General features: G+C 43.2%; 1 protein-coding gene across 1 annotated transcript; it reads right to left on the minus strand.

Moving 5' to 3' along the window:
* Window positions 1–7,176: 7,176 nt before the first annotated feature.
* BNAC07G04380D lies at window positions 7,177–8,160 on the minus strand. The gene has a single exon (XM_022695455.2). It carries the CDS (start codon window positions 7,850–7,852, stop codon window positions 7,268–7,270), a length of 585 nt encoding a protein of 194 aa, XP_022551176.1. The 5' UTR covers window positions 7,853–8,160; the 3' UTR covers window positions 7,177–7,267.
* Between the last annotated feature and the right edge of the window lie 18,420 nt (window positions 8,161–26,580).

The raw sequence follows: 26,580 nt of genomic DNA on the forward strand, positions 1-26,580 counted from the left end.
CTCCAGGCTCCATCATCTCCAAGTCACCGCTAAAAGCTCCGAGCTTCGTCATCTTCAACAAGAAATCAGCAGTTCAAGAGGATAGCGCCAGGCCCCGGTCTACTATAAGGAACCGATCCTCCCTCGAGTTCAGAGTATGGCTCCGGCCTGAGAGGAACCCGGGATAGTAGGATTACTGGAGCGATGTCCTGCCTAAGGGAAATCTGCTGAGAATGAGAAACTCCGGTTGACTTGAGTGCACATGTTATTCCCCGAGTTCGAGGACGAAATCGAGAAATAAGGGGCAAACTGTTGGGGAAAAATACTCAGGTACTGAATTCCTCTAGACCCCCGGCAGGATACTGGCCTCTGGGTCCCCGCTAAGAGACGCCCCGGGTCCTTGCTAGGAAGCACTCCGGGTCCGGTCCCAGGGACCACCCCCTTCTTCCGGGAAAAGGAAAACTTTCGATATGGAGAACCTTCCACATTTCCGAAATATGAAAGAGTTTAACCTACTCAAACCAACTCAGGCCGACCTCAAGACAACTAACTATATAAGGGGAGCCTAAAACCTAGAACAAGGGATTGACACTTCAAAACTTAGAGATTAGAGCTAGGCGGCTAGAACTAGGGTTCATACACCAATCTATTGTAGTTCCAGCTCTTTGATCTAATAAAACGTCTCCTTCAATCTTATTACTTGCAAACTAATACAAAACACCAGCCTTGTCCATCCTTCCGTGGTACTCACAAAGATCCTACACAAAAATCCCCTAACAAGACTGATGTTTTCGATCGATATCTTCTGTGGTAACACGGTAGGGTTGGGGTGGATGAGGGTGTCGAGCTGCAAACTCTTTGTGAGTCATGATCCTCGCTGTCTCGCACGATGCAACTGATTCCATAGAAGGTGTCGATCGATGCTGGACAAAATGTGTTGGTCGGTTCTCGGATGACTCAATCGGTCGATGTTCCTCTGTTGGTGTCGATCGACACCAGTGTGAACTGACGAAACTCATAGAGCTCTCAACTTCAAAGTCGCCGTCTTGAAGCTTCTCATGCTTAACAACTTGCCATAAATAATCATCTTTGATGGCACTCACATGGTGTTTTAGTACTTCTTATCCTTTACCATTGACAAAGGCCTTTTGCCTCTTAGCAACTTCTCATGTCTGAACAACATGCATATCCAACTTCTTCACATGTGTGATCAAAGAGAAAAAGTTTGTGTTCAGGTTGGTGTAGACAGCATCTATCTTCCATTGAAATCCACTGTCAGCTACTGCTGGCCTTGAAGAACTTGATCAAGCTTTTTTCAATATTGTTCTCCTAGGTCTGTGGTGGTGGATTCTTGTAAGATGAATTTATGTAGGGTCTGTTGTTGTTGTTGTAATTGTTGCTGTAGGGTTTCTGGTACTGCGAACTCTGGTTGTAGCCGCTTTTCTGTCCATTACCATAAGAGTTATTGTATCCACTTTGATTCCCAGACCTCTGATTCTGAAAACCAGTACCACTGATGAAGTTCACATCTCCCTCGTTGTTTCTATAAATGTCGATATCTAAAGCTTCTACATCTTCTGAAAAACTCACCTGCTTCTTGAGAAGCTTATGAACTCTATCCACCTTCGCCTTTACGTCATCCAACTGCTCCTTCCCAATAATAGTGGCCAAAATCTTCCTCTTAAAATAAGTGTTCTTCGTGCTGTTGCTGGATGACAAGTTCTCAATCTCACAACCTCTTCTGGAATCCTAGTGTTGAAGTTTCCCTCACTAGAGGTGTCTAGAGCCATCTGATATGCCAGCGCGATGCCTCTGAAAAAAGTGCTGACCCACTGCACTTCGTTGAATCCATGGTGTGGACAATCTCTCTGATATGACTTGAATCACGTCCCTCATCAAAGAAATTACGTAGGAATGCATTCTTCACTTCAATCCAGCATGTAAAAAGATCCTGGTGGTAACTGCTTGAGCCAGTGCGAAGCGTCTCCATCTTGTGAGTACTTGAAGAGCTTGCAAAGAAGATAGTCCTCAGTGACTCCATTGGCTTTAATAGTAGAAACCAAATCCTAGAACCGCTGCATATGGTCCATAGGATTCTCATGTTGGCGTAGTATTGATCTGGACGGTTGTAGTCAGCCAACATTATGAGTCGAGCAACTTGCACATTATCATCACCCACAACCTCAGCATCGACTGCAATGGTATCAACATAAAGATCAGGAATTCCAGCCCCATGATCATCTAACCTCTGACCTGCTGCATTACGCAGATGACCCTCCTGGTCATGTCTCCATTCTCGTCTCGCATCAGAACAAAAGTCGCAACCTTGTCTCGCGAACAGATGTCGATCGATGTTCGGGTAGAAGTGTCGATCGTCGGTGGCTCACAAGTGTCGGTCGACGGATCTGAGTTGTTGTCGATCGATACGGTGCATCTCTCTTTTCGGACTAAGCGTGCGGGATCTGAAAATAGCAGCGATTTTTCCTTGTTGCTTCTGGTACTGCTGGGCATGCACCTAAAAGAAATCAAGAAAAAAAATTATGAGAAAAATCAGTAACAATAAAACCTATACTAAATCTAACTAATAAGATCTAATGGCAATCGAAGCTCCCCGGCAACAACGCCAAATTTGACATCACTCAAATTACCCCAAGGAGTGACGTGTACTCTCTCAAATAAGAGGTTCAGTCATAGTACTTAGGGATCGAATCCACAAGGAGCTAAGCCACACAATAGATCCTAATCTGTTTATGATTTAAGTTAGGCAAACAGAGTAATTAATAAAGAGCAAGGGTGAACAAGGTAGTTGTTCAGTTGATTCATTGATTGGTTGAGGTTGTAAAATGTTATGAGAAATAGCTAGATTTAAGGTTTCAGGAAATCATGATTATAGTGATATAGATACTAAAGTTTTCAATCCTAGAACTCGAGTTCTATTTGCAAAGTATTCCATCTTCCTCCTGCGAATAAATCCTATTGACTAAGCCCAATATCTCAGCTGTCGCTTGTTGATATGGTTCCAACGTCGATTGATGCTATGAGATTAGGGTCGATCGATGTTTACCTAGGAAAGCTTTAGCGGGATGTTCGATAGGTTCACTAGTATTAACTAAATCAGTCGTCGCTTGTTTCTAGAAATCCTAGCTCAAGGAAAATTAATACAAGTAAAAGACCTTGCCGTCGAGTGCGCCTAATTATCCTAAGTTCACGGTTCTAGTTAGCTAGTCTAGAATACAAGCATTACAAGCAATTCCTTGAAGGAAATCTTTATCACCTTAGTGTATCTATATTTTGGACTAATCCCTTATAACCTTATTGTAAACCCTAAATCTAACAAAGGTAACTACTCAGACATAGCAAAGCAGAACATAGCAAATATTTGAATAGAATGCATAAATAAAATAAGGTAGAAAAACTGGAGTTCCAATACAAAGCTCTGAGGGAGTCTTGGATCTTCTCTCCAAACTACTAAAACCCCTAAATATGTTTTGATGTGAAAAAATAAAAGTATGAAAGTGTGTGTTGCCCAGAACAATGGCATAACACATAAATATTAGGTTAAAGTCAGCCAAGGGTGTTTCTGTAATTGATGTGAAACTTGGGCCATAAGTCGGTTGGGAACCAGGTCGGGCCTTGCACGCTTCGTCGATCAATATTTGACCCTGAATGTCGACTTTGGACTAGTTCGATGGACAGCTACAAGTTTCTTCTAGCTTTATCCCCAAAATTACCCAAAATTACCACATATCTCCAAAACATTCTTGGACCTGTAAGTACTCTAAAAAGACTCCAAAACATAATAAATAACTCTTAAAACACCTATATACCATGGCTAAAAAATGGTAAAATCCAAAGTTTGTCAAGGTGGTCTCATGTTCAAGTGTTAAAGCTGAATATAGGACCGTTAGGAAGCTCACAAATTAGTTCACTTGGCTCAAGGATCTTCTCAAGAACTTAGGCATTGAGTCAGCAAACCCAATCACATTGCATTGTTATAATCAAGCAACCATCCCCAATACATCCAATTTGGTGTTCCATGAGAAGAAAAAACACATTGAAATGGAAATTTATAAGAGGCAGATATGGTTCAACAAAAAGTGGATTTTGTAATGCCAGAAGTTCATATCAGCTAGCTGACATCTTTACCGAGGAAACAAGTTCGAAGGTATGTGAGAAATAGATCTATCTCATCCCGTATTTTTTAAGCCATAGAGCATATACTCTTTTTCCTTTAGTATAGTTTTGTCCTATGAGATTTTCTGTACGTCCGTTTTTAATGAGCTGGATCTTCATGGATCCATGTTTAACCTTCATGTCTCTATGGTTAAGTTTGAGCGGGAGGTTTAGACCTATTAACAAAACAAAAAAACTTGAAGAAACGAAGATTAACCGTTCATGTCCATACACAAGTATGTTTTGGTCCACAAAAATGTTTCGACAGTTTCTAGGTGTTGACTATAAGTGTCCTAGTCTTCTAGAAGGACTCCTAGCTGTTGAAAAGAAGAAACAGCTGTCCGTGACAAAGACAACAAGTCACATATCTCCCTAATGATTTAAATTCTAGGGAAGACAATTAGGACATGCCACTCAATCCCATTTGTCCTCTTTAAATAGCATGTACAACAAGAGTCACATATCTCCCTAATGATTTAAATTCTAGGGAAGACAATTAGGACATGCCACTCAATCCCATTTGTCCTCTTTAAATAGCATGTAACCTGAAATCTATTTGAATTAAGGAAATATTATCCTCTCTTCTAATATCTCTTTTGCTCTCTCACATGTCTACTCTCTCTTCTCTCTTGACCGGTTTCATCCTTCACCTATGTTCTCCATTCTTCTTCACAATGATCCGCAAATTTTAACAACATGAACTGTGGTGGACTGTTCTGGCCGACCTTTGTAACGATCCAAATCTCGGCCCGAAAAAAATTAGCCCAGTAAGACCCAATTACATTGCAGAAAACCCTAAAGTTTTCTTATTTAAGATGGAATTTCGTGGTGGCCTCTGATAGAGACTTTTGGGGATGGCAAAGCCCTGCCGGAACGTCACCGGAACAGCCACAAATAGCCACCATGAGAGAGAAGCCATCCTACCATCCGAAAAGAGAGAGTAGAGCAATGCAGACACGTTTTGGGTGAATAGAAGAACGATCGATTAAATATGAGTATTTCGAAGCTAAATTTTAAGGTTATGTTCTACACTCATAGATCTATGTGTATCAGAAAGCAGATCATCATTTGGAATTTTTATCTAAGAGTTATGGTTGTTTCTTTGGGACTGATGTCTACAGATCGGATCCGCGAACAGTCAACTTCATCAGCGTTTTACCGTTGATACAGAAGGAAACATGGAACGGGTGAGATATCATTGGAAATATCTCGATGCCAGATTTTCAGATCATCAATCCGATCGTCAAATCGACGTACGGTTAGAAAGTTATTGACGTTTCTTTATGGTGAAGAATAAAGCTGTTGAGTTGCAGAGACAGTTCCGACCAGTCACGGTGTAAATGAGATAAGGTCGACAGAACAAAAATCTTTCAGTCTGTAAATTTTTCGGTAAGTAATTAATTCTCTTATCTATCATATCCTGCAAGCGGATCATTATTCCGAGTTATTTTCTGAGAGTTATGCTTGTTTTCGTGAGAGGTGTTGGTGCAGTTTGCGTTTACGACCAGCCTGGAGATGAAGCTACTTTGGTTAAGCAAATGGTGTCCGATCGGAGTAAACTTGGTATCTATGGATAGAGGACATATAGGACTACATTATGACCGGAGGGATATAAAAGTTAACGGTCAGTTCTTAAGTTATTCATCTGTTTGGTCTATGGTTCAGCTCTGCCAGAATATCATATTGATCTAATTTCAGAGAGCTCCGGAGTTGCTTTGTTAGAGCCGTCAGGGTCCATTCGGCGTTTCCTCAGGTTTCTTCATAAGCCATGGCAAAGGTGAGGGTCTATTCCGTAAATCCCGTACCGGTGTAGAATTCTCTCTATCGTAGTTTAGATTTCGAACCATGATCCGTCTGTTTGAATTGAGTCTTGATTGTTAGTTAGTTCATTCATTGTAAACTCGAACTAGGGGTCTAGATGATTCAACCTTTGATTGGATTGTGTGATGTTAAGAGATGCGATATATATATGTAGGTATACATAGTTATTAGTAGGGACTATGTGCGCGGGCGGGGGCTCAGAGATGTTTGGGCTAGCGACGCTAATTTGATTGTGCGGGCAGGGGTTCAGAGACGTCTGGACTTGCGATGTTACTAGTGCGGGCGTGTGGTGCAGAGACGTTTGTACCATGGACGCTACTTGAGAGGGCGGGGGTACAGAGACAGACTGTACTAGCGACGCTACGTATTATATATCCATATGAGGAGATGCGGGGTGTATGGACTAGCTATATGCTATCATCGCACTGTGTGTGTTTGTGTATGTGATGCTTTAGGCGTCTTGTTTGTTCATGTTAGAGCTAAACTTTCATAGTGTGAGTTCTATTTACTCAAGTCAGTGGTTTGCGTGTTTAGCATCCCATACCTCACGGAGTAACTCCCCTGTTACTCACCCCTCCTATTCCTTCTCCTTTAAGATGAGACTGACGAGTAGGAGTGATTGCTATCGGGCTGGTGCTTTGGGAATTTTATTTCTTTCTTTTTCAGACTTGCGGATTTTATGTTTTTATCGATATTTTCGGGATTTATTATGTTATTTAGAGTTATGGCTATTTATTGGATTTACGACTTTGGAGTTGACTTTTGAGAAGTAATAAATGGAGATTTCAAATTTTTTATTTATTTAAGTTATTTCGAAAAATACGGGTATTACAACCTTCTTGATGAATAGAATGATTTTTATAAGCAATTCGGAACATTTACAAAAACATATATATTAGAAAAGACACGTTTAAAATGGTTTTTTTTTAAGCCAAAACGTTGTTTTATTAATTGAAATCATATGTTACAAGAGTTTGCAAAGAATATATGGACAAGAATGATAAAGATTGCACTACAATGGAGATGTAACTGCATTATGGCTTCGAATGGTGACATACCACGCCGCTGCGCACTGCCAAAAATAGTAATAAAAATATCTACATATACTTATGTATTTATACGTTTTTACTACTATTAGAACCGCACCGCAATTGTTTTGCAGTTGTTCTGCACTTTACCATTCAGACCCTTTGTTTAAAAAAATGTTTATTAACCGCAGTGCGATGTCTTTCAAATTTATTGATATATACATTTTTAACAACAACAAAAGAAACTATCTTTGGAGATTTGGACTCTACAACAAGTCTGCCACACTCATGGCATATGTAATATGATTATACACATCTCTGTTGGCGGAGAAAATCGGAGATCTTGCATCGTCTGGATCAACAGACAAAACCATATGACAATAATCAGCTGCGTCACGTGCGAGGCTAAGCTCATCATCGGTCTCATCCAGATCTCCTTTCTCCATCGACCACTCTGCCTTCTTTAGCCCTTCGGCGACAGAATCTTTATAGTTTTCCGCACAACTCTTGAAACATGGTTTTTTTGGAGAACCGATTAGAATCATCGTGTGCTCTGCCTTCTCCATTGCCAAAGACAGAGACACCTTAGCCAACTCAAAGACAGTTGATGCGGAGGCTGTGTGCCGATTAAAGGTTAGGGATTCTATACATTCTTGTTCTTGGGACGAGATAGATGCAGTACCTTTGCAAGCCTTCGATATCAACAAGGACGGAAATGGGCATGTCGTTCCTTTCATTAGTATCTGGCTAGAAATCATGGATTTTGCGGTTGCAGATGACCATCGCGACAGGAGAAGAAAGGCTACAATATTGATCATTATGTATGCATAAGAGGAGTAAAAACAAACCATCGTATGTTAACAATGCGTTTCTTTGTTGTTAAATGTTTAATAAGAATACTAGCTTAGAGAATCTAAATATATTGACTTTTGATGTAACCAGAGTTTCCTTCGTGCCCGTTAACAATTAGCCGTGAATATTCCACTGTTCATTTCCACACATTTTAAGAAAGAAATGCTATTTGTGGCATTGGATTGAATGATCTAGGATAAAAACTGCGTACACCAATTAAAAAAAAATATGTTGTGGAAAAAAAAAAGAATAATAAGATTACATGTACATGTAGATTGAGAACAATAAACCAATAACAGTATGACTAAGATATATTATTAATTTAGAATGTTATTAGTTATATATTTAAAATATTTTAATAAAATAAAAAGAATAATTTCACATATTATTATATATCTATTAAATTTTATATTTAATAAAATAAAAAGAATGACTTCATATATTATTATTATTATTTTTTTTTTTTTGGACGTGGAACGGCTATTCTATTACTCAAGCTTGAGGTGGCATGGGTAACTAGATCGGAATAGAACAACCAATGAAAAGTAACTCTATACGAAAGGTCCTAGCAGTTTTAGCCAAAAAATCAGAAAACTGGTTGCGCACTCGTGGCACATGGATGATTTTGAAGTCCGGGAAGCAAATCTGCAGCGTCTCTATCTTCTCTATCGTTTCATATATTATTTATATTGATTAAATTTTATATTTATATATTGATTTTGTTGTAAATGAGATGTGTCACAAAATATATCATGTTATGGAACAAAAATGGCTCTCGCGAAGAAAAGGGCGAAACTATCTAGGGGGTGACAGCGATGAAGATCGACATGAGATCTCCGGTTACGGCTGAGATCAGAGTGAGTTGGGTTCGACTTGAGAAATATGAGAAGAGGGGACCCAGTATTTGTGGTTTTCGGATGGTTTTGGCTCGAGATTTCGAGGCTCTGTTTTGGGAAATAGTGAAGGAATTGCAGTCACATAAGATCTTCCCGTGCTTGGAGGGTCTTATGGAAACAATCTACGGGATATACGGAATCTGGGTTGGTAGATAGGTTGAGAATGGAAGCGGAAGAAACTGCTGAGTTTTTATGGGATCGCAATAACTCGAAGAACTTTGTGATTTGGATACGAGGGATAAGCGGTGTTTTGCGGATAGAGATTTTGATAGAGGAGTCCATATATTTTCTTAAGGTGGAAGTGTGGAAAGGATTAGAGGAAAGGAATATTTTGAGAGGGGAGGACAGGATTCGTGGCCCATTCAAAGATTGGAAGATCTATTGTGGCAAAAAAGATTTGTTACAGGGTAGGACTTGCATTGTGAATGAGAGACCAATGATTCTCTCTGTGGTAATGAATAGAAAAATGAATGACAATTTCTAGAATCCACATGTAAGGCAAGCTGATCATGGTCTTATTTTTACAATTTATATTGTGCTGGATAATGTTTTGTCACGGATGATACACATGGATTGCAATACTGATTTAGTTATGTTATGGGGAGGGTTAAGAATCAAATAATTCTTCTCTGTTTGGGGTTTATTGAATGAAATTACATTATTTCGGTGTTTTCTTGGCTTATTAGCAAGCCTTTGATGTTTTTTCAATCTTCATATAAGCTATGGAATAAAATTGGCTCTTTTTGGGTTCTGGATCAGATCGTTATTAGTTGTCATAAGAATTTAATATATTTGGAAGGACATAATCAGTCATGAGACTTTGCTTGAATGGTACAGTTTTTGGACTGATGGAGAAAATCGGTTGAGCTACATTTACTTTTGGACTTGGCTTCAATTGGATCTAACGATGTCAGTAGATCAGGTTATTGGTTTGGCCTCATCAAGCCAACCAACGTCTCGATGTAAGCTATGGGATATGAACACCATCATTATGGTGTTTTATTTAGCATAATGTGGAACCAGTGGGGTTACATGTTAAAGGAGGTTCGGAGAAGAGCTTACTAAGGTTAAAATTTTGGGGTGTGATGGCTTTGCTGAGGAGACGTTTTTTAAATTCTCAGGGGATATCAGTTTGAAGCAGACGTCCGAGCATGCCAAGGTTTATGGTATTTTTTTCAGAGGTTTAATAAGCTCTATGAACATTTATTTTTATCTTTCTGTTTAGGTTTATTGGAACACAGTTTTATTATTTTTGCTTTGGTCTTTGGTAAGATCTTATTATAAGATCATGAATTGGAATAAAATTTGCTGTTTGGGTTTATGGTGTTGGTGTTGGTATTTTTTAGTTTCAGGACTTCATATCAAAGTGGTCAGATGTTTGGATTTTATTTTTTGGCGGTTTGAGGTGATTAGTTCTGCAATGGTATCATGGTCTTTACTCGGTGGAAGTCATTTAATTTTGTTCCTGGTATCAGCTCTTGGAAAGGTACTGTGTTTGGTCTCATTAAACCAAATGCAGACAAGCACACAATGGCCCCTTTGTCTAGGGTATGAAGACAATGGAGGAAGAGTGAAGTGACTTCCTTTAAAACAGTGTAGAGAAACAAGCCTTGTGGTCCCATTTGGCTTCATGAATATTGATTCATCTATCGTTTTTCTTGCATTTCGGTCATCTTTTTGCATCATTTTCGGAGCTAGGAAGCTACATGGTTATATGTTGGACATAATTTGGTTCATGATAATGGCAAACAAGACTATCGCGTGGGACATGCTGTTTTTTGTTACTAAAAATCACAACAATCTTGACCAAAACTTGAATCAGTATATTAGCTTAAAAGGTTATGTATTGTGTATGGGCTTGGCTACATTTGAGCAAGGTAATCACAAAGGACAGGGATGGCTTTTATTTGGTTCTCATCGTTCTGGTATATCTCATTGGTTGTTCTGGTAGTGTCTCATGAAAGAGGTACACAATTAATCATCAACATTTCGGTCAATAGAGGAATACAGTTAAATGAGGATAAAAAACTTATACACTCACCTAAATTACTCACAGTTTATTACGGCAGCATCTTAGGTTAACTGGAGATACATGGTTTCTTTATCCCCATTTGTTTAGCTCGAATGAGATTTCTGGTAACCATGAAAAAGAAGGTGGTGTTTTACGGAGTGCAGGATCGTTTCTATCTTTCAGTAATATGATTAGGAATACTGGATTACTGGAATTTCCGACACGGAGAAATCAAATGTCCTGGCAAGGAAGACGAAATAAGGTAATGGTTAGACGTCGTTTGGACCGAGCACTAGCAAACGAAGACTGGTATGCGCTTTTTCCATGTTCTTATACAGAATATTTAGGCCTGGTGGGTTCTGATCATCGGCCAGTAGTGGCTTATCTTGAGAATAAAGTACCAAGGAGACGGGGAAAATTTCGGTTTGACAAAAGATGGATTGGACAAGATTGGGAGAGGTTGGGGTGACTCGCCAGCGGAGAACTCAGAGGATTTTGTATCGAAAATCATTAACTGCCGCCATGAGATCGCTACATGGCGAAAGAATAATCCACCATATGGAAAGGAGCGAATTAGTGAGCTTAAAAAAACACTGGAAGAAGTTCAAACTGATATAATATAACGCAAGAAGACATATTGGAAGTATCTAGGATGTTACAAGAAGCGTATAAGGATGGGGAAGATTTTTGGCAACAGAAAAGTCGTAATATGTGGTATACATCAGGGGACCTGAATACTACATTCTATCATTCCCTCACTAAACAACGACGTGCTCGTAATAGGAGTCTGGGGCTCTATGATACTGAGGGAAACTGGATAATTGAGGAACAAGGTGTAGAAAAGGTTGCAGTAGATTACTTTGATGATTAGTTTCAGACAACTTCTCCCTCTGAAGATGAAGGTTTCTTGGACGAGATTACACCTACCAGCACCCAGATGAATCAGCGGTTAATTAAGCTAGTAACTGAGGATGAAATAAGACAAGCTGTGTTTATGATGCATCCAGAAAAAGCTCCTGAGCCGGATGGAATGACGACTCTATTTTTCCAACAGTTTTGGCATATAATAAAAAGGATCTACTAGATATGGTTGATAAATTTTTTGTCTCAGGGAAACTGGATACAAGGTTAAATATTACGAATATTTGTTTGATCCCTAAAACGGAGAGGCCCACAAGGATGACAGAGCTTAAGCCTATAAGCTTGTATAATGTAGGCTATAAGATTATATTTAAGGTTTTATGCCAGAGGTTTGTCTTCCCTCACTTATATCGGAAACACAATCGGCCTTTATGCTTGGACAATTGATCTCTGATAATATCCTCATAGCTCAGGAGATGTTTCATGGTTTGAGAACTAACAAATCATGTCAGGACAATTTTATGGCCATAAAGACGGATATGAGTAAAGCTTATTGTAGATCCAAAAATCTACACTAAGTATTTGATAGTGATCAGGAGTTTAATTTAGGGAAGATAAATGATGTAGGCAACGATATCTTTAGAACACAACGATGTAATCAGTTTCCAGTAGGCAAAAATGGACTTTATTGATGAATAAAGATGAATACAATGAACAAATTGAGATAGAATGTTACAAAACGAGATCGATAAGTTCAAAGGCTAAAACTAGATGAAAACAAGGTTGAAGTGTGGGTGTAGCTCTCTCTAGGGTTTTCAACGTGTTTTCTTTCTTATGCATCGATCTCTTCTTATAACGGGCTGCTCCCGTGATCTTCGCAACCGTTCTGCGATCTCCTGCTTCGTCGAAGTTTGGCTTCTTTCGTGGTCACGTGGCCCAAGCCATCCGGGCCCAATTACTTAACTGACCAATATTGGGTCCAACATTTGTCCCCCAGCCCTTTTGGTTTATTGGGAAACCGAAAGGGTGAGAACTGCCGGCCATTTTTGACTTGTTGGCCATTTTTCGGATTGTGGCCGGTTACAATGAAACACTTCGGGAACCATTTTTTTCGTGTATATATATTATTCTTACTGAGTATATCATCTTCTCCAACACAACGGTTCTACTTTCTCTCTCATTGTCTTCCTGTTTCGAATCTATGGCACCTGAAAAATTCGGTCCTCATCTCCCGACGATTCTCGATGCGAAACATATCGAGGCCATCTACGACCTCTAGGGAATTGCTTATGCCGTCGAAATCAAACTTCCTGACGACGGCGACTCCGGAGACTGGGAGGCCGGGGTACTGTGGAGCCTATATGTCGCATTTTGAAGACGGAGGCCTGTCATTTCCTCTTCCTCGTTGTCTTCTTGAGTCGCTTGCGGAGCTTGGGATGGCTTTTACCCAAATGTCGCCTAATTGTTTCTGCTACTTCTTGGCTTCGTGGGTCCGAGCTAGGGAGGAAGGTCGCGAGTTTGGCCTCGGCGAGTTAAAGCAACTGTTTGCTATTAAGTAGAACAGTGGCTTCCATGGCACGATGATTCTCGCTCCTCGACCCGGCCATTCTATTATAGACGGTATCCCTAACAGGGATGACCGGTGGAGAGAGAAGTTTTTCGTCTTCAAGATTAACCCGGCGTCGGTCGGCGACTTCGACTTCGGAAGGATCTTTAGGGAGTGGTTCGACGAGATTGGTAAGTATTTTTTATGAAGTGAATTATGCTTTTTGGTCGTTTTTTTTTTGCGTTTTTAACCTTTTCTCCACTTGTTTGTAGAGCCCTTCGGTCCCACATCTATGACTCCCGAGCTTCGTGGACTAATCGCCATTCTGCGGGGAGGTAACCCACGATGGCTCGCATTTATCGTAGAACGAATTCGAGCTGCTTACACTCTTCCGCCGGGTGAGAACCGTGCTACCCCTATTGGTCTGGCGGATCCCGTTCGACCAGGGAAGGGTCGTCGTAACAAAAGTAAGCTTGATCTTTCTTTCTCTCCTTTTTCGAAAAGACCCGAGCTAGATTGTTTGCGTGTTCCTCAATTCCCCAAAAAAAATTTCGTTCAGGAGCGAGGGAGAAAGAGGCGTTACCCGATCGTCCTGCGAGTCCTCTGAGGTCGGATCGTTGGAACTAGCTATGAAAGCTCGGTGCGGACGGATTCTTTGATCGAGGTCGCAGGCTCAGTCTCCTGGCCTTATGGTTAGGCCGGTGTCGATCGCCGTTCCTGTTGGTGGGGCCCGAAAGACGCCGAACACTTCAGCCGGTTCAGTCGGTGATCGAGCTCTTAATGACGACATCGATTCATCGACTCACCGACGCCGACGTCGAGCTCTAGAGGATATCAATTCTGTGAGTTCGAATTCGCCGAGCTCGGGGCTTCCTCTGCCGTTGTGGGCTTCTGGCGAAGGTACTTCTCAGGCTGACCCGAGTGCTCATCTCCCGGACATGCAGGAGACCTCTTCGTGGAGGTTTCCCTACGATAACGAGGTACCGATCCTCGAGAATCCCGAGCGTCTTGCCTTGATCTGGCATAAGATCAGAGAGAAGGGATGCGAGCTTCCTTCTTTGAGGGACATGCGAGAACGTGACGCTTACGTTAAGATGGCTGTCGCGATTGCTAAGGTATTCTATCATGTGACTGGTTCTGACGTTTCATTGGATAAAATGACGCCTGCCTGAAATTATTATCGCTTTTTCTTAGGCTATGGAGGCGAGCAATGAATATGCCGCTTTGATGGAGAGGCGACTGGCTGAATTTCCGAGCAAAGAGGAGGTCGGGAGTCATCTTCTCACAATTCAGGAACTTCGAGGTGTGTTGGAGGCCGTTCGAGTGACGGAGCAGCAGCGTGAAGTCGAGATTCAGGGATTGAAGGGGAAGTTGGCTGCTGCTGAGACGGAGAAGGTCGCTGTTCAGAATGACCTCGACTCGATGAAAGAGAAGCATAAGCGGGAGATCGAAGGTCGTGACGCGGCAACTCGCAAGGAGTGCAATCTTTCTCGTCGTTCTCTTGCTCGAGAATATGACGCGGTTCTGGCCGTGGTGAAGGATAAGCTGTAGAAGAAGAAGAAGGAAATGGCTGCGGAGATTCGTTTGTAGGAGGTGCGAACTCATATTGAGGCTTTGACCGAGTACAGCGAAGGTGGTTTCAAGCTCGAAGAGGAGTTGGAGCATCTTAGAGGCCAGGAGATCTCACTCGATGTTGATTATGGTCTTGCTTCCATGTCGGATCCTTCCCTTAGTCGCCTCAAACTTCCTGAGGCTTTTGGTGACTCGGTCGATCAAGACTGATGCGAAAATTGATCCGCTTGCTTTGGAGTTTTTAATTTGTTATGTTTTTAATTTTTCCTTTTGGTTTGTTGAAGAAACATATATATGTCTTCAAAATGGATTATCGGGTTAATACCTTTCTAATCGAATGCTTTGTTTAATTTTAGCTTCATTGAGCTTGTTTGTTTTATCCTTTAGAAGGCGTAGGACAAAGACTGATCACGAATCTGTTTTGTGGGCCTTTATATGGCCTGAGAATGTAATTGAGTAGGCGGGCTTGGTTCGTAGTTGAATTGCCTAAGTAATAGAAGGGAAGTAACAAGGTTTGTTTGGTTGTTTGGGCTGCGCTCGATGTCGAGCTCCCTACGTACCCTTCTCGAGGGATCAAGCCTATTCGTAGTTCTGTTTCGTTTTGCTGAGTCATAGACGTCGGGCCTCCCAGTTCGAAGCTCGGTCGACTTGGTCGGGATTCGGGTTTGTGCTATTTGTAGTATTTTTTTAGGTTGTATGCATTCCAGGGTCTAATTTTGGGTTGGCTATTTTTTCATTTTTCTAGCTCGTATACCCCGGAACGTATTTCTTTGGTTACTTTGTATGGTCCTTCCCATCTGGTTCCCAATTTTCCTGCTTTTGGTTCTTTTGTTCCTTCCAAATACTTTTCGATGGACTAAGTCGCCGACGGAGAATGCGTGATTTCTTACATTAGAGTCGTAATAAAGCGACACGGCTTGTTGGTAATTTTGCACGCTGATTGCTCCTCTTTCCCGTCGTTCTTCGATCATATCGAGTTGATCGATAATTAGTTCTTCGTTGAGTTTGGCGTCTTCTGGGCACACCATGCGTCGCTGGCTTGGGACCTTGATTTCTGCAGTTATTACGGCCTCGACCCCATAAGACAGTGAAAATGGAGTCTCTTGGGTTGCTGTGTGAGGGGTCGTCCGGTAGGCCCAGAGGACTCCGTGTAGCTCTTCGCCCCATATTTCTTTTTTGGGGTTGAGCCTTTTCTTGAGATTAATCATTATGGTCTTGTCCGCAGCTTCGGCGTGTCCGTTACACTTTGGGTAACGGGGGCTTGCGGTCTTAATATTGATCTTCCATTTGTTGCAGAATTCAATGAATATTTTCGAGATAAATTGTGGTCCGTTGTCGGTTACTATTTCGTAAGGCAGACCGTGCCGGCATATGACGTTTTCCAAATGAAGTTCGTCACCTTGTCGGAGGTGATCTTGTGGTATGCCTCAGCTTCGATCCACTTGGTAAAGTAGTCTGTTAGCACCAGAAGGAACCGTAGTTGAGCTGGTCCCGAGGGTACTAGCGGTCCTACTATATCCATGGACCATTTCATGAAGGGGTATGGAGATGATATTGTGGAGATTTTCTGTTGGTTGGTGTATTATTGGCGCATGTCGTTGGCATTTTTCGCATTTTAGTGCGAATTGTTCGCTGTCGTCGGTGATCATCGGCCAAAAATAGCCGAGTTTCTTGATCCTCATTGCTAACGATCGTCCGCCAGAGTGGATCCCGCATGATCCTCTGTGGGCCTGTTTTAAAATTGTGAAGGCGTCTTTGGGAGATACATTCAGCAGGTAAGGTTCGTTTATATAGTTTTTCTTCTATAATGCAATATCGCGAACTTCAGGATTTTATCTTTCGGGCTTCCCATCTGTCGTTGGGGAGCTCGGCGTCTTTTATGTAGTTGTATATCGGGATTCTCCAGTCTGGTCTGGCCTCGAGTGCTTTTTGAAAAGCTTTGTGCGCTTCGTGGTTAGTTTCCTGAACGGCCTCTTTGGGGATAGTCGCTGTCCTCGTGGTCCTGATGGGTCGTTCGTTAGGGGATGGACGATCATTGAGCTCGCCATCAGTTTCGTCGTCAATATTTTTGGTTGCTCTCTGAGCTCTGTTTCGTGTTATGATTGGGCCGATGCGAGGAGGATTATTTACTTGCAGGTCAGTTCCCTTGCATGGGAGGTCTATGCTGGGCTTCTCTATTCCCTCTACCGGTATTACCCTTCTTACTGCCGGGTTGGAAGTTGAAGCTAACACGGCTAGGGCGTCGGCCGACGTGTTACCTCCCCTTGGGATTTTCGTGAGCTCGAATTTGTCGAACTGCTAGGCAATTTCTCGTAGAATTGCGAGGTATGCTTCCATTCTTTCATTTGTTGCTTCATATTCTCCATGAAATTGGCTCGTGACTAATTGCGAGTCGCTGAAGGCGCTAATTTCCCGGGCGACGATGCTTCGTGCGAGCTGTAACCCAGGGATCAGGGATTCATATTCGGCTTCGTTGTTTGATGCGCTGAATCCTAGGCGAAATGATTGTTCGATCATTTATCATGTCGGCGATTTGAGTTGTATTCCGATTCCGGATCCTTGTTTCGATGAGGCCCCATCGACGTGTAACTTCCATTTTTTCGGTATTCGATCTCGCGTTATCCTCCTTCGGGACGAGTTCGATGACGAAATCAGCCAGTACCTGTGGTTTCGAACTCGTTCGTGGTTTGTATTCGATGTCGTATTCGCTGAGCTTGATTGCCCATTTTGCCAGCCTTGCGGATTGGCTTGGACTGTGGAGTACTATTCGTAGGGGTTGCGACCTCATGACTGCGATCGAATGCGACTAGAAGTAAGGTCTTAACTTTCGAGCGGCGGTTACCACTGCTAGTGCCAGATTTTCCATTACGGGGTATCTGGTTTCGGCGTCGACCAATGACCTACTTACATAGTATATCGGTCTTTGTTCTCCGCTTTCCTCGCGGATCAGTACTCCGCTCACTGTGTGTTCGGAAGTTGCAACATACAGAAAGAGGGTCTCTCCTACGATCGGTTTTGATAGCACGGGAGGCTCGCTGATATACGTCGTAAGTTCTAATGGTTACTGGCACGATCCCGAGTGATCGGACCGACTTTCCTTCGAAACTATTGAGGGGAGTCGTTTCGTGGTCGATTACTGGGATCGGTTGGCTAATCGATCGCAGTGTCTTTTGTGAAACGACGTTGACGCCGCTTCCGGTGTCGACGAGAATCTTCGAGAGATGGTGCTCGCAAGCTCCAACGTGATGACTAGGGCATCGTCGTGGGGCATGTCGAGCTTAGCGATTTCGTGTTCATGGAAATTTATAGTCTCGACTTCGCGTATCATCTCTTCGGAAGGTGCGACGCCCGGCTCGATAGTTGCTTGTCGCGAGGTATCGGATCATTTGTCACTGGAGAGACAATCTCGTCTTTGGAGAGAGATGCTTTTATCCGTGTCGTGGACGATTTTTGACGACTTCGGTTTTCCAGATCTAGAGAGGTCGAGACTGATCGATCTGATGCAGTCAGATAGTGCGTGATTAGGATCCATAGTCGCGCTTAGGAAGCTTAGATCGGTTTCTTAGCAAAGATGTTTTTCGTTTATCTTCCCCATAGTCGGCCAAAATGTAGATCCTAAAATCTAAACTAAGTATTTGATAGTGATCAGGAGTTTAATCTAGGGAAGATAAATGATCTAGGCACCGATATCTTTAGAACACAACGATGTTATTAGTTTCCAGTAGGCAAAAGTGGACTTTATTGATGAATAAGGATGAATACAATGAACGAATTGAGATCGAATGTTACAAAACGAGATCGATAAGATCAAAGGCTAAAACTAGATGAAAACAAGGTCGAAGTGTGGGTGTAGCTCTCTCTAGAGTTTTCAACGTGTTTTCTCTCTTATGCTTCGATCTCTTCTTATAACGGGCTGCTCCCGTGATCTTCGCAACCGTTCCGCGATCTCCGGTTCCCTGGATTGATCTTCCTCCTGGTTCGTCGAAGTTGGGCTTCTTTCGTGGTCGCGTGGCCCAAGCCATTCGGGCCCAATTACTTAACTGGCCAATATTGGGTCAATACTTATGATAGAGTTGAATGGATTTTTATACAGGAGCTACTGTCCAAGATGGGGTTTGATCATCACTGGACACAACTAATGATATAATGTATCTCCTCGGTACAGTACAAAGTCTTATTGAATGGTCAACAAAAAGGACAAATAACTCCACAGAGAGGTCTACCCCATGTGGACTCCTTATCTCCTTATTTATTTATTATGTGTGCGGATAAGTATTGATAGGAAATATTAAAAAGGCGGAGTGAGAGAAACAACTGACAGCCATAAAGGTTACAAGGGCTTCTCCCCTAATTTCTCATTTGTTCTTTGCGGACGATAGTCTTTTTTTTGCAAATCACAATGAGAGGAATGTCAAAAAATTCTTAGGATTTTAAAGGAATATGAAGTGGTGTTGGGTCAGCAGATAAATTTTGAAAAATCTTCGATTCAATTTGGTCACAAGATTGAAGAACCCGGTTGACAGGAACTACATGACATCTTAGGGATACATGATATCACTCAAATTACCCTAAATAACAGGTTCAATTGTAGTACTTAGGGATCGAATCCACAAGGAGCTAGGGCACACAATAGATCTTAATCAGCAGTGATTAAGCTAGGTAAATTATGAAAACAGTAAATAGCAAGTAAAGCGAAAAAGGCAGTTGTTCAGTTGATTGGTTTGAGGTTTGTAAACAGTTATTAGAAAACAATAGATCTAGGGTTTCTATTCAGGTAATCAGGATTATAGAGTTGTAGAATACTTATGTTGTCAATCCTAGAACTCGATTTATAGTGTAAAGATATCCAGCTTTCGCATTTGAGTCTTCAGTTTTGACTAAGTCCATTGATACAGATTGAATGTTGATCGATGTTATGGTAAGAACGTCGATCGATGTTCTCTTAGACAGGCCTTAACGAGTTGATTGATAGGTTCACTAGTATTGTCTAAATCAGCTTCCACTTGTTTCTAGCAATACAAGCTCAAAGCAATTAGTTCTGGTGCAGAACATACCGTCGTAGTTGTCCACATTCCTAAGTTCAAGGTTCTAGTTAGCTACTCTAGAACACAGCCATTAATCACAATTCTTTGAAGAATATTTATCACCTTAGCAATTTTGTATCTTGGGCTAATCCCTTCTAACCTATTTGAACCCTAAATCTAACAGGTGAATTACTCAGATATAGCAAAGCAAATCATAAACGTAAACTGAATAGAATGCATAAATAGAATAGAGTTAAAAATACTGGAGTTCTAATACAAATCTCTGAAAGAGTCTTGGATCTTCTCTCCAAACTACTAAAATCCCTGAATATTGTTTGCTGCGAAATATAGAAAGTATGAAAGCGTGTGTTGCCTAAAACAATGGCAGAGCACATAAATATTAGGTTAAAATCGACCAAGAGTATTTCTGTAAATGTGTGTGACTTGGGAATTAAGTCGGCTGGAAACCTAGTCGAGTCTCGCGCACTTCTGATATCACTCAAATTACCCTAAGGAGTGAAGTACTCACTCAAATAAGAGGTTCAGATGTAGTACTTAGGGATCGAATCCACAAAGGCTCTAGAATTACACGAGAGATTTATAGTCTTCGAAATAAAGCTAGATTAATAGGTTTTAAGCAGTAAATGAAATGTGTGGGAACCGAAATTCGCACTGTCGATTTCCGTTTAAATAAGGAAACTAGGAAAACCCTAATTTCGCAGAGGTCCCGGATATCTGCTAATACCACACGCCAAGCAATCAGAACACGAAACGAGAACAGTAATAAAATAAGAAATCGAAAAAGAGAGCAAGATAGTTCTTATTCCGAATCTGCGTTTGAGCGTTTACAACAAGGTAAGTGCCTGGGCTACGAGAGCTCTCGGTGAGATTCCTAGTTCTAAAACCCTAAGACGGCAAAAACCTAATTGAGTCGCAGCTCGAATAACAAAAACGGAAAATTGCCTAAAATTGCTCTAAGTGCTAAGTTTGCTCTCAAAAGTCCTCCTCCTTGCCTCTCGCCTAGGACTCCTTATATACTGGCTCCAAGCTCGGTTACGCTTTTCCCCTTCTGCCCTTAAGCCGCCATAGCATAAAAATGGAGATATTCCATTTTTTCCGATCTTCATAATTTTCCTCAAAATTTCGTATTTATCCGCGGAAACTTGACATTTATCTCCCTTGCGAACCAAGCGTAAACCGTCATGCGGCTTACGGGCTGTTGGTTAAGAAATCATAAGTTGGGCCTCGAGTCTTGTCTTAGGTCCTATTTGGGCCGTCTTCCGACTCGAAGCGTTTATTACGGCTTCTTTCGATAAAGAACGAACTTTCCGCGGTTTTTACGGCAAAGTTTGATTGATAACTTAGAATGGTAGAGAATCGTGAAATGGGTTCGCTACGGTCTTCGGGAGATAGCATCGAAGGGTAGACGAAAACGCATGGACTATTGTCGTTTCGACATTTTGGAAGAGCTCGGTCGCTACGTAGCGACCGAACTTCAGTTCGAGCTCGGTCGCTACAGAGCGACTGATCTCCGGCTCGAGCTCGGTCGCTACGTAGCGACCGAGCTTTGGCTCGAGCTCGGTTGCTATGCAACGACCGAGTGGAACACGCGTTCGGTTGCTGCGTAGCGACCCGTTTCGAGCTCTTGTCCGATGACTCGCGTTTCCTCTGCAAAAGATTTCGTAAAACAATATCTATTTCGAAGAAGTATTTGTCGAAGAAGGTTTTTACGTTAACTTCGTCGTAACCGTTTTCGTCGGGGATTTGGACGTTAACTTCGTCGTAACCGTTTTTGCCCCCAACAGTTAGCCCCCCAGCTCGTTGGGAGCGTGAATTTCTAGCGAGATGCCAATGCGCGGTACGGCGAGTTCGGACGAGATTGGTGTTTTTGGGCGAAGTTCGTGTCCAAAAATCCGCAAGTAAATAGTAATTTCTCATGCCTATAAGAAGGGAGGTAATTTCTTCACAATCTTCACACTTACTCATTCTCATAGAGAGGTTTTCTTGAAAAGTTCTTTCTCTTTCTCTCTATCATTTCCTTCTTGATTAAAAAGAAAAACACGAGATGTCGAGTAAGAAGAGGAGTTCGAAGAAAGGGTCCTTGCCCGCGAACGTTTCTGAAGAGCTTCGAGTGCCGAAGATGGAATTCGTTCCTCATTCGGTAGACCCAGACGAGAACGAGGCATGGTGGGTGGCGTGTTACGGTTCGATCACGCCTCCCAAAGAAAAATAGTTTCCGGTCATGAACCATCGCCCGGTGGAGGCAGGTGCACCGAGTAGGAGTACTAGTGAATTCCTCGAGGTCATGCGGTCGTTCTACCATATTTCGGACGCGGTGGAATTTAGGGTTCCTTGTCAAGGAGAATGCGTTAGTAGTCCCCCAGAGGGCTACTTTACTTGTTACGAGGCATTCGTATTGCGCTGCCGTTTGTGGTTCCCGATCCCCGAGATTATCGTCTGTGTGTTGGGTCGTTTCGGGGTGGCGATAAGCCAACTGAATCCTCTTGGCATCCAGCACCTCATAGGAATTCTGGTCCTGAGCTACGAGCATGGTCTCTCTCTCACCGTCGATCACTCCGAAGCGCTTCTTCGTACAAATCATCAGGGACACGGACACGTACAGGCTGGTTCCTCGGAACTTCTTGTCAGTGGTAAAGGGGTTTACTTCTAAATTCAACTCGTGGAGGAAGTTTTTCTTCTTCGTTCGTGTAGACGCAGCGTCCGTTGAGGAGAGTTGTATCCCACTGTTTCGGAGGTTGCCGAACGATCGTCCCTTTATCAACCCTCTTGCTCCGTTTCCTGAGGACATTATTGCGATGAGGGATCTGCTCAGGAATGGTCCTTTTTTCTGGACTTCCTTTACGCCGAAGAGAGTTCGAAAGGCACTAAGGTTTGTGCATCCTAGTCCTTTCTTTGGGCGGAGAAACAAGGAGTGATTCCGAACCTGAAGACCAAAGTCCCAACGCCGTTCCCACGATTGTGACGGGGCTGAATTCTTCGAAGGGGAAAGATATTGATCTCGGTGACCTGGAGTTTTCGGTGGATGATTGCATGCTTCCAGGATGGGATCCGAACCTTGCTTTCGGCGATGGAAGCGGTACGAGCAAGGTCCCTATTCCGGACTTTGATGATTTCTTCGCTGGTCTTCCATTTGGGCTTTGATGCTCCTCCGGCCACGAGCGAGTCAAGGAGGCCGAAATTCGTCGCGGAAGGATCTCGTATCATTAACGGGGTATGAACTTTATGAATTTTGACGATCGTTATTATTATTTTTTGCTTATAACGTGTCAATCGGTTTTATAGGGTCTGAACTTGCTTGGATCAGCCATTGAGGCGAGCCATAGAGAGGCCATGATCTATCGCTTTAAAGCGGAGAAGGCGGAAACGGATCTTACTCGCATGCGAGATGAGATGTTGGCGCGAGACGCTCAACTCGCTCGTGATCATGCCAGGGCTGTTCGTAGGGCGGAACGGAAGGGCAAGAGGGAAATTGTAGAGGTGATGAAGACTCGCGCTTCTCAATTCCAGGTTGAGTACGGGAATCTTAAGGGCGCTTTCAACTCGCTGGGTGACTTCCGTGAGTGTCGCGGCTCCGTCTGGAGCCTTTGGAAGACGCAGGCGGATGACTACGTTTTCGAGAGGGAGATGGAGTTAATGGAGAGTGGCATGAAGGATCATGCTCACGCTGAGGCGATCATTCCTCCGATCGATGGGAAGATTCAGGGATTCTGGGATCCCATCCCGGTTTCTCCTGATACCGTAGAAACCGCGACCGATTTTACCGGTGACGATGAGGAAGTGAACTTTCCCGCGGATGCATTCGGAGCTTCCTTGTCCGGGAATTTTAACTTTGATCTGTGAGCGTTTTGACGGGAAGGTGTTTTTTCCCTTTATCTAGTATTTAGCGGCCGAGTGTGGCCTTTGTTCATATATGTCTGGCCGAGTGTGGCCTTCGAACTTTGTATGGGCCTATTTTGGCCGTTTTTATTGGGACTGGCCGTTGGTGGCTTTGAACCCCTACCGCTATGCGGTTTATATAATGGATGTTCGTTTGAGTTACTTTGTCTAGAGTGGGTTTGAAGTATACATGATTTGTCGTCTCATATTTTTCTTCGTTGAGGCGTTCAATCTGTTAGTTTGTTCGAGACGTGAGTTTTCGAAAAATTATTTACGATCTTTCGGGAACGTTGAGATATGAACGAAGAAACATGTTTTAGGATCTCGTATCGTTTAGATATCATGTCTTTGAGATGTCTGAGACCAATGCGATGGGTTTAGGGCAAGACCTAGGTTTACTCTCGGTTTTAAGGTTTGTGCGGTGACTAGCCGGTTATCGGTTTTCCTGTTGCGATTTCTACCTGATTCGTACCGATTTAAAGTCTGCGATAGGTTCTCGGTTTATACGACTTGTATGGTACGATTCGAGCATCTTTCCAGCGACAATTTTTAAGCCAACTGGAAGTGCTAGACCAAAATTTCGGATTTTTTTTGTAGCGCGCTTTCGTCCTTGTGTTGGACGTTTGAAGATCAAAAGAGTGATCAAGTTGCGTTTTTTTAAGACGGCTGATGTGTTCGTCGGGGCCAATCGACGAACGGAGTGTAAGATTTGTAGTGGTCGCGTTTGGACAATTTGTTCGTATCATCTCGATTTTTAACTTGGCGATGTCTCGCAGTTATTTCGAAGACTATACATATATTTTTGGTGCTGAAGTAAGATTGTTTTGCGATTTTGTCTTTAAAAAGGAGCGACGCATATTGATTTTAAAATTTTTTCGAAATCTCTACAGAATTCGATTACAATAACGCATCTTTTCCTATGTGGGAGTATACGAGTATACGCACCCACTCCCCCCCCCTTTTAGAGAGGGGGATAGCTGAACTCGTCTTTCGACGAGCTGCCTACGTACCCCTTTCGAGGATCAAGCCATCTCGTAGTTCTGTTTTATGCCGCGAGCGTTTTCACTCGGCGGTTGTCGCCGTGCTGATCGCCTTGATCGTGATGATCATGGCTGGGTCAGTGTTCTCCTACGGATGTTCCGGTTGAGTTGTAGTGTCGGCTTCAGACTCATGTTGAGTTTCGACACCCAAAGCGTCTGCGTCAGCAGACGATGTTAAATCGTCTTTTCTCGAAACGTTGTTGGTCGAAGATTTATCAATCTTCGTGCGTTTGCGATTTGCCATTGCAGAGGTCGTCATCTGTCTTAACTTGTGTTCCGCGAGGAAGCACAGTCGCGACTGTTTCTGACATCCCCAGATAGCTGCGACTCCGTTTGGGGTTGGGAATTTGACGCCCAGGTGGTACGTTGATGGAACGGCTTGCATAGCGTTGAGCCATGGGGTTCGCATGATTACGTTGTAGATTGCAGGATGATCGACTACCGCGAACTCGAAGATTTTTGTGATCTCCTTGGCCATGACTGGTAGCTGAATCGATCCGAGGGTCATCGATACTTCGCCTGAAAATCCTGTGAGCGGTTTCGGAGTTGGAGTTACTTCTCCGAGTTTGATGCTCATCCGATTGAGAGTGTCGCGAAAGATTACGTTGACCGTGCTTCCCGTGTCAATGAGTACTCTTCCGACTTCCAGATCTCGTATGACGAGGTCTATGACGAGCGGATCGCAGTGAGGTTGATCGATCCCGCCGGCTTCCTCCTTTGTGAAGATGATTGAGCAGTTCTGATCATCTCGGGCAGGAGACCACGTAGGCCAGTTTGCGCTTGACTCTGCCTTCCGCTGGAAAGCCTTGATGGCCGAAATCGTATCGTTGCAGAATTGCGATCCTCCGATGATCATGTTGACTCTACGACGATTGTTTTCGTTCCCTTTTTCGTCTGGCCTCCTGCCGCGTTTATCCCCAGATTGGTTTCTTTGAGGAGATCTCTCTGCGGGAAGATTTCTGTCCGGCTTCGGGGGGCGATCGGTCTCGAGGATGAGATCTTTCACGCTGGTCACTACCGAGAGTTCTCCGGCTAGTAGCTTCGCGGCCAGCCTTTCTCCCAAGACCTTGCAGTTAGTCGTGGAGTGTCCTCGGGACTGGTGGAACTCGCAGAAGGTGTTTTCATCATATCCTTGATTGCGAGTCCACGTATTACCCGTGGTTCGGCCCTGACCTGAGCCGATCGCGTAATTGTGCGCTCCTTGGAGTTCTTCCCCCTCGTGATGGACATACTTGTCGTTACGAGGGTTCTTCTTCCTTATTTTCGGGTCTACATCTTTCGACTTATGTTTTAGCGATAAGATTTTCACTTCTTCCTCGATCATGATGTAGTCCGTCGCCTTGTTGAGGGCGTCTTGGATTGTTCCCGGTTTTTCGAGGGATATCCATTTTCTGAATTTTGACTTGTACCAGAGCGCCTTTCTGAGCGTATCGATGGCCACTTTGTCGCTTATCCCGATGACCCTAGACATTACCAACTTGAATCGGCTGATGAACTCGCGGAGGGGTTCGTCTTCCCTCTGGGACAGACTCCAGAGATCGACATCGGAAGTTTCTCTATCTATGAACATAGAGTATTGCTTGAGGAATTCCGATGCGAGCTGTCGGAAACTTTCGATAGAGTTTCGCTTAAGGCGCGCGAACCATTCGAGAACTGCTCCTTCTAGATTCTCGATGAACAGGCGGCAGTAGCCGGCGTCTCTTTCGCCGTCCTTCAGCCTCGCTCTTCCCATCGTGATGTGGAAAGCCTGAAGGTGCGCTCTCGGATCGGTCGTACCATCATACTTCGGTACTTTGATTTTTCCTGGATTGGATACCCTCGTATCCGAGATGCGAGCGGTGAAAGGGGTCTTCCGAGCCCCTTCCAGCAGCCTGTCGATC

The sequence above is a fragment of the Brassica napus genome, chromosome C7 (genome assembly GCF_020379485.1).
Source record: "Brassica napus cultivar Da-Ae chromosome C7, Da-Ae, whole genome shotgun sequence".
NCBI lineage: Eukaryota > Viridiplantae > Streptophyta > Magnoliopsida > Brassicales > Brassicaceae > Brassica > Brassica napus.

Coding starts and splice junctions, on each gene's coding strand:
- BNAC07G04380D (XM_022695455.2), bottom strand. CDS start 7,852: ATGGTTTGTTTTTACTCCTCTTATGCATACATAATGATCAATATTGTA.